Here is a 13,612-nt window from a genome sequence, read left to right as displayed (position 1 = left end):
TTGTTTCAAAAAACATTTTATGTGAACTATTTAGGGTCTTCAATATATACCACCATGCTGGGTGCAAATAGAGATAATTTCATTTAATTTTCTTTAATTTGGATCCCTTTGCTTTTCTTTTTTTGCAAGATTATTATTGCCAGAACTTCTAAAACAGTGTTAAGAGTGAAGAGAGTGGACATCTTTGTCTTGCTCATGATCTCAACAGGAATGCTTTTAATTTTGCACAATTAACAACAATTAATAATAATTGGTGACAGTCAATGCAATCTGAAAACTAGAATATTTCTAAAATTAAATGGAATGAACCCCCTCTCCAAAAAACACACACATACACACACACACACACACACACACACACACACACACCAAACAAACTATAGGAATATTTAGCAGTCTCCACCGACAGCTACCATCTTCCCATAAAAATGGCCCAGCTTCCTTTACAAAGCTCCAAAAGAAAATAATAGTTTGGGGGCCAGAGCAGTAACCCAGTCGGTAGGGCATTTGCCTTGCACGCAGCTGACCCATAAGGTCTCGGAACACAATTTCTTGTGTGATTTCAGAGCACAGAGTCATGAGTAACCTCTGAGTAACTCCAGGTATGGCCCACAAAGAAAAAAAAAAGAAGAAAAAAAGAAAAAAGAAAAAGAATGGTTATCAACTCTTTCTTCTGTGGAATTCTCAGAATCGGTGAAAGCAGATATCTTTCTCTTTTAATATGAAATCACAGCAGATCAGAGGCATACCATACACCCTCAGGAAAACAGCCTAAATCCATAACTTAACCTTATTAAACAGCCACACGACTGAATTTGTTCAAATTTATAGATCATGGAAAACCTCAAAATTTCATAGTAGTGTCAGTCCAAGTAAGATTACAGAAAATCTGATGAGGAAGGCACCAGCTATCAGATCATTTTAAAGGCATATCCTTCGAAATGCCTTTGATTTTTTAAAACCAAAATCATTGAACTGTTTTGAGATGATGATGTTGATATTATACATTTTTTTCTACCAAAAAAGTAAAGATCACTGGTTGTCAATACTCCAATAACTAACTATTCCTGTGAATTGTACTAGATTTTGTGAATTTCTTCGATGAATTCTTAAAAAATACTCAATGAGATTAATATCATTATCCTTATTTTGTTTCTTTTCCTTCCTTCCTTCTTTTCTTCCTTCCTTTCTTCCATTTTTCCTTTTTTTTCTTCCTCTTAACCTTCCTTTCTTCTTTCCATCCTTCCTTTCATCCTTCCTTTCTTTCATTTTCTTTCCTTTCTTCCTTCCTTCTTTCCTTCCTTCATTCCTTCTATCCTTTATTTCTATTTTTCTTTCTCTTCCTTCCTTCCTTCCTTCCTTCTTTCCTTTCTTCTTTTTCCTTCCCTCTTCCCTTCCTTCTTCCCCTCCTTTCTTCCTTCTTTCCTTTCTTCTTTCTCCTTCCCTCTTCCCTTCCTTCTTCCCTTCCTTTCATTTCTTTCCTTCTTCCCTTCCTTCCTTCCTTCCTTCCTTCCTTCCTTCCTTCCTTCCTTCCTTTCTTTCTTTCTTTCTTTCTTTCTTTCTTTCTTTCTTTCTTTCTTTCTTTCTTTCTTTCTTTCTTTCTTTCTTTCTTTCTTTCTTTCTTCTTTCTTTCTTTCTTCTCTTTCTTCTTTCTTTCTTCTTTCTTCTTTCTTTCTTTCTTCTTTCTTTCTTTCTTTCTTTCTTTCTTTCTTTCTTTCTTTCTTTCTTTCTTTTTCTTTCTTTCTTTCTTTCTTTCTTTCTTTCTTTCTTTCTTTCTTTCTTTCTTTCTTTCTTTCTTTCTTTCTTTCTTCATTCATTCTTTCTTTCTTTCTTTCTTTCTTTCTTTCTTTCTTTCTTTCTTTCTTTCTTTCTTTCTTTCTTTCTTTCTTTCTTTCTTTCTTTCTTTCTTTCTTTCTTTTTCTTTCTGTTCTCTTTCTTTCATCTCTCCTTTCTTTCTTTCTTTCTTTCTTTCTTTCTTTCTTTCTTTCTTTCTTTCTTTCTTTCTTTCTTTCTTTCTTTCTTTCTTTCTTTCTTTCTTTCTTTCTTTCTTTCTTTCTTCTTTCTTTCTTTCTTTCTTTCTTTCTTTCTTTCTTTCTTTCTTTCTTTCTGTATTTTGTTAAGGAAGCTAAAATTAAAGAATTATTGTTTCCTAGGTCACCTAATTATTAACAAGTTAACCTTCTAAGAAGCCACTATGTTACAATTTCAGGTTACAATCCTAATCATAATTTTAGAAAAGTTGAAGAACTGCTTATAGTAGGGATGGTCTAACCATACTTTTCTGCATTATATAAAAGTGTGAAAGAGTATGACAGCAAATCTATCTTTAAGATGAGGTCTGTAATACAAAAAGAGTTGGTATCTTGAATCTTGATGTTTAAGAGAATTCAGATTCTGCCTATGAATTTTGTTCTGGCATTCCAGTGAATATATATGCTCTTGTTGTGCTGAGTTCTATGCTCAAAACTGTTATATAAATCATCAAGTGACAGGGTGTTTTACACTGCCTCCGGACAGAATTTGCATTATACTGGCGTATCCCCATATCCATTTATTACTTTCATATGTTAAATAAAACAACATTGGAAACCACCCAAGAGGTAAGCATTTCAGCAAAAATAATTATTCTTCAGCAGGTAATGAATTACAAATTACTATGGATGTAGTGATTTTCCTTTAAGTTTGCAAATAACAGTAATTTTTTTCTTGCCATTTTTAGATCTGCGTTTACAAGGACACCTTAACTTAAGATTAATTATAGATTTCAACCTTAGTAAATTAAGCATTTCACTTAGCATCTTTCTCTGTATGTTTATTTTTCCAGCACATACAAAAAGATCAGAATTGCAGGGAAGTTGATTTTAACATTCTGGTATTTACTTAATACCAAGATAATATAGTCTGTTCTTAAAGTTATTTTATGTGACTAATTCAGTCTTGTACTTTGCTTTTATAAGGTGCTTTAAATCTACTATGTTCTAGATAAATTACACATGATTTTGTTTTTTGATTCTACACACAATTCTACATTTCAATTGGCATATATATATTTAATTTTTGGGCCACACCTGGTGATGCTCAGGTGTTATTCCTGGCTATGTGCTCAGAAATTGGTCCTGGCTTGGGCTTCCATATGGAATGCTGGGGGATCAAAACACAGTCCATCCTAAGTTAGCAGCATGCAAGACAAACGCCTTACTACTTGTGCCACCACACTGGCCCTGACTTCTAAAATATTTTTAATTAATTAATTAATTAATTTCAGGGAGCCTTCCAACAAATGGTGTGTTGATGTAGGGTCTTGCGACATTAGGCTTTAGCTGAGTCATCACGGTGATATAGAGGGACCTCTTCATATGTACCCACTGATATTCAGGGAGCATGTTATACCAGGCACTGAACCTGGATTGGCTACATGAAAGGCATACACCTTAAATTCTATGCAATATCTTTTCAATCTATATAATATTTTACACGAAGTACTTCTAGTAAATTTGAGTTCCTAACCATTCTAAATTTGCCATAAAAATAGTATAATCTTGGGGCCGAGAGCATTGGCACAGCCCTGTACGGGGCTCACCCAGGACAGACTGCAATTCAATTCCCTGTGTCCCTGATGGTCCCCAAACCAGAAGCGATTTCTGAGTATATAGCCAGGAGTACCGTATATACTCGAGTATAAGCCGTGTTTTTTCCGGCACAAATTTTGCTCAGCTCCTACTCAAATGATACAGGTTATTTAATTTGGTGCACATAGTTTCCAGTTGTCCTCTGCTTTCTGCTGGAGGGGGCAGTGCTTCAGCTCAGTCCACAAGTCACATCTGAGCTGATGAGGTTTCCGGCTGAACTGAACTGTATGCCACTGAACTATATAATCCACAATATTAACATTATTTAAGTAAAATATCCATTTAAGGCAGTAAAGTAGTGTAAATAAAATAAATGCTTATAAATCCTGAATCCTTATAATTGGAAGTTTTGGAGTATAAGGATTCATGATTTTTATCCATTTATTTACAATGCTTTACTGCCTTAAATAGTTTATTCACTTTATTAAAGTTGCCATTGAGTTAATGTGGTATGTTAATGGTATACAGTATCTCAAACAATCATGTATTTGTAAATGTAATCATGTATTTATGTAATTATTTATTTATTTAATTATTCCTTAATAACTGTAATTCTTTAGGGTATATATTTTTATTTTTGAAAAATACCAGTGGCTGCTGCATGATTATACTTGAGTCATTAAGTTTTCCCCAGGTTTTTTTAGGGTAAAATTAGGGGGGTTGGCTTATACTCGGGTTAGCTTATACTCAAATACATGTGGTAACCCCTGAGCATCACCAGGTGTGGCCCAAAAACTAAAAAAATAAAAATCATACTCTTATTCTTCAACTCAAATGATTTCCATGCACCTTAATAATTTTGTTTATGATAACAATTACTGATATTGCACACTACTCATGCTCTTATGAGTAAACTGAGTCACTCAATTTAGATCAATTGAAATATGAATACCAAGAACATTTTCTAGACTGATTTCACTAAAATAGCAATAAATACCATTTGAACAATGACTTCACCCATGTGGAAAAGTTCTGAGTTACAATAGTATCAAAAAATGTATATAATAGAAAATTGCAGAACATTCCAATATTTTGATCATAAACTTAATTCAATGATGACACTAAAAAGTCTTTAAAATATCTCAAGTAATAAAATTAGAGAAACACTGATAAAACAAATAATATATATAGATACAAATTCATTTATCATGGCATTTGTTATTTTAAAAAATCAATACTCTTGAAAGAAAACATATTAACTGTTTTGTTCAAATTACTTAAGTAGGCCTTTAAAGTTTAGCAAATTGTTTCTTTTTATATAAAATCAAAGTTAAACTGAGATTAGAAGAAGTAGAAAAGATCATGAAAATGATATGCAAAAGTATTCAATAACATTTTAAATCTAGTATTCGTAATTATCACTGGTGAGGTCAGATCCTGGGCAAGTAGAGAGTTTACAAAAAAGCACCCAACATCCACTTGAGGGGTTATAACTCTATTTTAGGTGGAAAGTGAATGTTTATGTTGTGTCTTAACCAATCAGGTTAGAGCAAAATAGGGTGCGAAATCTATGTCAGCCAATCAGGTTAGGGGAAAGTAGCATGTGAGATATATGTGTTTAGGGGATTAAAACAGGGTATCACAAATTTTGACAGAAAAATTTTCTTAACAGAAAGTCAAAATATTTGAAACATAAATTAAATATATATCATAAATACTACTTTTTATAAATCAGAAATGAAAGAAACATGGGGCCGGAGTGGTAGTGCAAGTGGTGAGGCGTCTGCCTTTCCCCCACGCTAGCCTAGGATGGACCACGGTTGATCCCCCGGCGTCCCATATGGTCCCCCAAGCCAGGAGCGATTTCTGAGCGCATAGCCAGGAGTAACCCTGAGCGTCATCGGGTGTGACCCAAAAACAAACAAAAATAAAACCCCGAAAACAAAAAGAAAAAAGAAAAAGAAATTAAAAAATATTTATAATTACTTTATTTTAATTACAAGCATAATTGTTGTGATAAAAACAGCTATTTACTGCAGAAAAAATGCAATTATCTGAAATTATAGGAGTCTCAAGGCCTTTGAAACAGAATGTCTCACTCTCATGTTAGAGAGTCTTACACACAATTATAACTTTTTTGCTGTTCTTAATTGATTGTTCCTGTGCAAGTGACCTGGATTGCAAACTGTCAATAGATGTTTACATATCTATAGTGGAAACTTGTCAAATATATAATTCAATCTATATTTCAAGGTAAATTTGTTTCCTTCTTGCTGAACAAAATAAAGGGTCATGAAAGTAGACAACCAAGTTTAGAGTCATTTATTTTACCTTATCTAGTTGTTAAGAGTGAATAAAATAACTAATGAATATGGGTGAATTTTTTTTACTTGTTGTAGCTAAAGTACTTGATTATTTAACTTTATTCCAGATTAATTCTTTACATGACCATGATTTGGAAATAGGAAAAATAGAAAACGTACTCTTCTATTTTTATCAAACTTTAGTAAGATTCTCAGAATATTTAACATGATTTTCAGTGAATTTCAGAATGTGATTTCAGAAGTTTCACCCTCCATATCTATTTTATTTCTTGCAATACATGCATCAAATTGATAAATTATTTTTTATTTTCATATTTTGGTTTTTACTTGTATTTTTTCTGTCAGATTTTCTTTTTCTTTCTTTTTTTATCTATTTGGAAGTGTTTGCATATGTGTGTGAGAGAGAAAGAGAGAGAGGAGAAGAAAGATGAGGTAGAAGAAGAGGAAAGGAGGAGAGGAGAGGCCAGAGGAGGAGGAGGAAGAGGAAGAGGAAAAAGAAGAGGAGGTGAAGGAGGCCAGGCCAATATCCAGTGATGTTGAGGGAATATTCTGAGTCTATGTTCAGTGGTTAAATGATGCTCAAGGGATTATATCTAGTGATGTGGAGATGAAATTGGGCTAAATAAATGCAAGACAAGTGTTCCACCTCTTGAGTTGAGAAATGAGTCTCTGCATGGGTGATCATCTCTTTTAGCTTCCCCCCTTCACAGTCCTAGTTGCTCTCATACCTATTTTGATAGCACTTTCCATTTATTAATATTACAGCATTTATTTTATTAAGATATTGCAGATAGCACTTCTCTTTTTCAAAGAAAAGATTATTATTACATGATTTACATATAGTTTTAGTTACTGAATGAGCAAATAATTATAACTTTAGGCATTTTAATATATTATGAATTCATGTATGAACAATAAGATATTCATAAAATATATTACTTTCTAAAATATAAGCCAAAAATTTAATTTTTTGTGATCTTTATGGTGAGGAATATATTATATAATAATATCTCTACTGATATAAATCAGAAATTCATTATTATTAAAGACTATAGCTATGTTATATTTAAAATAAAGTTGAATGGCTATTTATGCTTTTTATTATTCTTCTGAGTATATTCAACTTAGAAACAGTTTTACTTGATTTTGAATTCCTTAGATACCAAGAAAAGTTAGACATTCATACTCCTTTTTCTTTCCTGTTAAGCAATAAATGAAGCAAATAATTGGGAGGCTAGTAAACGTCTATGAAGACTAAGAAATTACTTAGCTGAATCTAACAAGTACAATACAAGGGCATTAAATTTTAAGAAACAAATTTCTACCTATTAATTTTTAGTTCACATGGTGTATTTTTCAGTTTTCAGAATAAGTGATTACAGAATTCTAGTATTTTTTACAGATATATCATAATGCCTTATAAAAAAAACTATAAGCAGTTTTGACATCTTACCCTTCATATACTAACCAAGCCATATAATTTTACTAAAACAGTGAGCTAGTACCAAAAATGGTCTAAATGATAGTTTTAGTTAAACCCACACACTGAGCTGTGGGTTTAATATACCATAGTAAATTTACAATCTTAACTTAAAAAAGATAATACTATGTCTAATGACTTTAAGATTAAAAATATAGAATTCTTTAGAGGATAATCTGCTACTAATCTTAGAAGAGCAAATATTTTTTTTCAGACTTCGCTTAATTCAAAATTTACTATATAATTAAAGCTATATTTCAGAATGATGTGAGATTGTTTATATCAAGTTGGTTAGATACATACTTTATTGGTAAAATTAATACTTGAGATACAGGATAAAATAAAAACATATGGTAAATCATATAAAATTGGAGATAGTATAGCAGGTAAGGCACTTTCATACATGCAGCTGATCCTGTCATCATATATGAACCTATAAGTACAGTCAATGGTTACTCCTGAGTACAGAGTCAGACTAAAGTCCTAGGTATGGCCCAAACACCAAAAAATTAAAAATGACATAATAGTAAGACCTAAAATAGTGAAATAAAAAAGTAGTAAAAACTCTTTTGAATAAACCTTGTTCTCCTAATCAAAGAAATATTGGGCTGGAGCTATTATACAAAAGGTAAGGCATTTCTCTTGCCAATTTATGTAGCCAATTTGAGTTTGATCTGCAGAACCACATAAGGCTCTCGGAAGAGTAAATCTTGAGCATTGTAGGACATGACTCACAAATTTAACTGAACAAAAGATAGAAATACTAATTAAGGCATATATTCTATTTTGGAAGCTGTAAATTCAGCAATGCCAGTGGCCTCTTCTGGCTCTGTGCTCAAGAACCACTTCTGGAAGTACTTTAGAGATAATTTATGGTCTAGGGATTCTAAACGGGTTCATAATCAAGGCGTGAAAGGCAAATTCTTTATTTTTATACTATTTCTCCAATCGTGACTTCTATTTTTAATGTGTGTGTTTCTAGTCTTATTGATAACATAGTTTATCTAAATTTTATGTGTAGTGTTCTATATATTTAAAAGCATATTCATTACTGGGTTGGAGATAATGTATAAAGGGTAAGGTAATTTATGTTCCAGGTGTTGAACTTAGGTTTGATCTTTGATCATATATGGTACTCTATGCAGCATCAAGGATCATTTCTGAGCATAGACCCATTACTAACCCCTGATAATTATGGGATGTAACCCCCAAATACCAAAGCATTTTTATTGCTTAAAGTTTCTCAGGGCTCATATGAAATTAAGTTATGCATGCAATATAAAACTTTCATTATATATAAAAAACTTTCATTATAATAATTATTATATTATAATTCATTGGTAACTTCAAAGTGTCTGTGTTCCAAGAAATGTTGATAAGCTAAAAATGGTAATACCCAAGGAATATGATCATTCTAATATAGAAGTCCATATTTTATATGAATATTATTGTTTCTGAGTTTTAAGTGTTAAATGTCATGAAAAATCAGCATCAAATTTAATTTTTGAACAGTTTTTCTAAATAATTCTAAACTTTTATGTGTAGAGAAATATTTAAATTAAGTATTTTACATATTTTTGTTTTTTATTATTTGTTTTACAGGGAAGCCACATCCAGAAATGCTCAGTGTTTACTCCCGACTCTGCACTCAGGAATCACTCCTGGTAGGAGTGATTTGAGTATCATAAAGGAGTCAGGTATCTTAACAGGGTGGCCACATGAAATGAAAATGCCCCACTTGCTGTACTATTACTACTGTCACTGCTTTAATTATTTAAACTATAAATATTTTAAAAAGACTTAAATACAAGGAATATGATAGGAGAAAACAAGAATATATATTCTTCCTGCTTTTAATTTATCCATAAAATATTACATTCCTGTCCACATTGACAGACCAGTACAAAGTTATTACTTCACTTATCATCCTCGAAATTATATCAGTCCCTCTTTACAGGTAAAATTAAAGTTTTGAATAAAATTACCAATTAGAGTAAAGTACTATTTTAAAAAAGCATCACAAAGCTTCAAAAATTGTGTTAGTAAAAGGAAAAATCTCTATGGGCTATCATTTATAGCACTACAGTAAATTTACCTTCAGTGCATAGCAGGTATCTCACAAAACTTGGGAAGAGAAATATTAGCACCTCATTGATTCAATTAAAAATACTTTAAACTCAGTCAAGGTGGAAGTGAAACATGTGAATCACTATATAGCATATTTTTCAGGATAGTAGGTTCAAAAAACATAAGATAGTAAAAAAGGCTTAAAATTACTTGATAAATATGATCACTGTGGTTACGACTAGGCCTATGTTATATAGAGTTCCATATAGAACTAAAATAAAATTATTAGACTAGATAAATATTTACACAATTTTGGAAGATTAAAATGTAATCATTGGGGCTGGAGAGATAGAATGGAGGTAAGGCATTTGCCTTGCATGCAGAAGGTCGGTGGTTCGAATCCCGGCATCCCAAATGGTCCCCTGAGCCTGCCAGGAGCGATTTCTGAGCACTGCTGGGTGTGACCCAATAACCAAAAAAAAAAAAATGTAATCATTGTAAGGGATTTCTGTGATAGGACAGTCCATCTAAGATAATGTAGCCTTGAAGCCAGTGAGAAAATAGGCAGTATATATTCTGCTCCATATCCCATTAGCCTGATGGAAATCATTATCTTCAATTTGCTGAGTTGAAATCAAGGCATAGGATCAGAAATATTCTCAAGTTTATATGATTAAAAATGTAAGGTTGTTTTGGCCAGAATTAGAACCCAGATGTGTCTAGAATTGATCATTTTAATAAAACTATGGGGAAAATTATGCACACTTAGAAATATTTCTCATTTTTCTAAAGCAGCAGAACAGAGGTAATTATCTAATTTTGGTCATCACAGAAAAACAACACAGTTATTGGAAAATGTGTGCCATTGCATATGAGGGAGTTCTTTGCTAATTTCATGATCAAAAATATAAAGGCACAAATTTAGAGGAGATGAGAATTTTAAGGAAGAAAAACTTTTTTAAATGTAAACTCAGTGACAAAGTGCACAACAAGAAATATAATGCAAAAATAAATATACTGTTTATTAACAAATACAATGAAATACTGTTTAATAACAAGTACAACATATGAACTATAAGGTAGACTTTTACTGAGCTGGTTCTTATGAGCAAGCTATTTAACCAGTTTGGATAAAAGCTGTCTACTTCATAGGTAAGGTTCCAAAATCAAAAAAACCTCCTATTAAATTTGTACTATTGATAAGGTGATCTGAGATATAAAATGGAGATACTAGAAATAAAGGGTTTGAAGAATGAGATATGAAATGGAGATACTAGAAACAAAGGATTTGAAGAATATTAAAGGGAGTAAATAAATAGTAAAGCTGGGGAAATTCTGCAGATCTAAGCAGGCAGCGCTTCAGACTACAGATAGTAATGGACAGTTACCCAACTAAGGAAAGATAATCAAAGAATATTATATAAATGATAAAATAAAGATGAAATCCTGATTATATCATTGAAATAGAAACACGTATAAAAGAAATTAGGAAGAGACAGAAATATAGGTAGAAATGCTGTATTAAAGTTATTCAGATTTTAAAACATATAAGATAAAATACTAATATAAATGGTCAAGTGACATAATCTAAACTTAGAAAATGAGTTGCAGAGTCCAAGTCAGAGAAATGTTTCAGAAATCTCTGAATGTTATATATTTAGATGTATTGAATGTGTAAAAGAGAAGGAAGAGATAAAATCATTTATGGAAAGAAAGCATTTTTTGTTTTTCTGTTTGTTTGTTTTTTGTTTTTTGGGGTCACACTCATTTGATGCTCAGAGATTACTCCTGGCTAAGTACTCAGAATCGCCCCTGGCTTGGGGGGACCATATGGGACACCGGGGTATCGAACTGCGTTCCTTCCTTGGCTAGCACTTGCAAGGCAGACACCTTATCTCTAGCGCCACCTCACCGGCCCCGAAAGTGGTTATTTTTATGTCTTTTTATCAATTAATATTACTGTCAAATTCAAGCAATAAGCATTTGAGAATGACAAATTTACTTGAGTCTCCAATGCAAATGAGGATTAATAAGTGATTAAGCCTTTACTGGTTATTATATCATTGACCAACAAATACTTAGCCCAGAAAGAAATGATTATTAAATGCCAGGATGATTCCACTAGAGGAATATTTTAGATCAATTTAAATGACATCATTCTTTGTCTTTTCTTATGAAAATTAAAGGAAAAGCATTGAAAGAATGTTTAAAAATATAGTAGCATATAGTTGAGTGAATTGTAAATGATCACTCTCAGAGCAAACTTGTCTTTTCTATTGTTCAGTTCCAAAATGCGATCCTGTGATTTAATTGAGGAAAACATACACATCAGTGAATATGCAGCGCTACGGGAGATAGCATAAATTATATAGTAACAAAATCTTCAAAAACTTTGTTATAATAAAATAACTTAAAGAAAAGTTATGTAAGAGTAAAGTACCTACGTTAAGATCAAACATTATTTATACTAACGGAAGATTAATGTTTTTAACAGTGTCTCATTTGAAAGAATATATTTCACACTTAAGAATATAAATAATTTTAAAATATCCAATATACTTTACACATATTAAAGTAAAAATACATAAGGTCTCTAATTTCTTAGAAAACAACATAAAGATTCACACAGTATAGTGTGAAAATATCTTAAATAAGATTCTTAGCTTTTTTGTCATGTAATTTTTATTTTATAACTGGTATGATAAATTTCAGAAAATGCAAAGTTAAACCTCTAATGTATTTTTAACAATAGAAATTTTATAAATTAATTAGAAAGATTTATAAGTAATTTGGAAGTTTTCTGTGTAGAGTAACATCTTTATAGAGGAAAATACAATCTGAAATTCCAATTCAAAGCAGAGAATAACAAGGGTTCACTAGAAATAAAAAATACCAGTTTGGTGGCTGGAGAAACAACTTTAAATGCTACAATGCACTTTTGCATGCTGGTATTGTATGTTTCTCCAAGAAAAAGAAAACGAGAAAGGAATAAAGGAAAAGAAATGATAAAAGAAAGGAAAGAAAAAAGAATGAAAGGAGAAGAGAAAGAAAGAAAAAGAGAAAAAGAAATTATAAAATGAATAAGGGCCCAGAGCAGTGCCTCAGCGGTAGGATGTTTGCCTTGCACATGGCTGACCTAGAATGGACCAAGTTTCCATCCGCAGCATCCCAGGTGTTCCCCCAAGCCAGGAGCGATTTCTGAGCGCTTAGCCAGGAGCTAAGCATCACCGGGTGTGGCCAAAACCAAACCAAAAAATAAATAAATAAATGGGAAAGAAAAGGAGAAAAAGAGAGGAAGGAAGGAAGAAAGGAAAGAAGGAAGGAAGGAAGGAAGGAAGGAAGGAAGGAAGGAAGGAAGGAAGGAAGGAAGGAAGGAAGGAAGGAAGGAAGGAAGGAAGGAAGGAGGAAGGAAGAAAGGGAGGGAGGGTGGGAGGGAGGGAGGGAGGAAAGAAGAAAGAAAAGAAAGAAGAGAGAAAGAGAGAAAGAAGAAGAAGAAAGAAGAAAGAAGAAAGAAAGAAAGAAAGAAGAAAGAAAGAAAGAAAGAAAGAAAGAAAGAAAGATAAGAAAGAAAGAAAGAAAGAAAGAAAGAAAGAAAGAAAGAAAGAAAGAAAGAAAGAAAGAAAGAAAGAAAAAAGAAAGGAAGAAAGGAAGAAAGGAAGGAAGGAAGGAAGGAAGGAAGGAAGGAAGGAAGGAAGGAAGGAAGGAAGGAAAAGAGAAAGCAAAGGAGAGAAAGAAGTGAGTATTAGGTATTTCTTACATTTCTTACCTGCCTAATACCCAATCGGTATGCAACAATTCTATCCACTGCATCAGGATTCATTTGTGTCCATTGCAGACTGTAGGAATAGACCCGGTGTCTGTTTTGCCACACAGGATTGTAGGTATCATAATAGAATTCTGGAGCATAGGCCTTTCCTAAAAAATAAAGAGTGCTTAAATTTAAATGATGGCATATTTTACAGTTAAACAAATTTAGAACTTTAGAACGATAATGTTTTTTAAGAAATATTTGTATAGAAAAGTCAGATTATTAGATTTTATAAAATTTATGGAGATTCTGAGAATAAATAAAAAAAATGTTTTCTAAATGGAGAAACAGAAAGAAAGAAAAGAATCAGGGATCATTACAATACAGTTTTTGACTTAAGTAAAACAGAAATTACTATCATCAT

The 13,612-nt window shown here is 32.1% G+C and overlaps 1 protein-coding gene across 1 annotated transcript in view; it reads right to left on the bottom strand.

Annotated features, from left to right (window-relative positions):
* The window catches only part of MDGA2 (MAM domain containing glycosylphosphatidylinositol anchor 2), a 140,312-nt gene that overhangs the window by 60,561 nt on the left and 66,139 nt on the right, over positions 1-13,612 (bottom strand). Inside the window, exon 3 of the mRNA XM_049768946.1 lies at positions 13,207-13,355. Coding sequence (XP_049624903.1) covers positions 13,207-13,355 — 149 coding nt within the window. The remainder of the gene's footprint in view (positions 1-13,206; positions 13,356-13,612) is intronic.

The sequence above is a fragment of the Suncus etruscus genome, chromosome 2, assembly GCF_024139225.1.
Source record: "Suncus etruscus isolate mSunEtr1 chromosome 2, mSunEtr1.pri.cur, whole genome shotgun sequence".
In the NCBI taxonomy this organism is placed as follows: Eukaryota; Metazoa; Chordata; class Mammalia; order Eulipotyphla; family Soricidae; genus Suncus; species Suncus etruscus.
The sequence above is the reverse complement of the archived record's forward strand: the minus strand, read 5'-3'. Positions and strand labels throughout refer to the sequence as shown.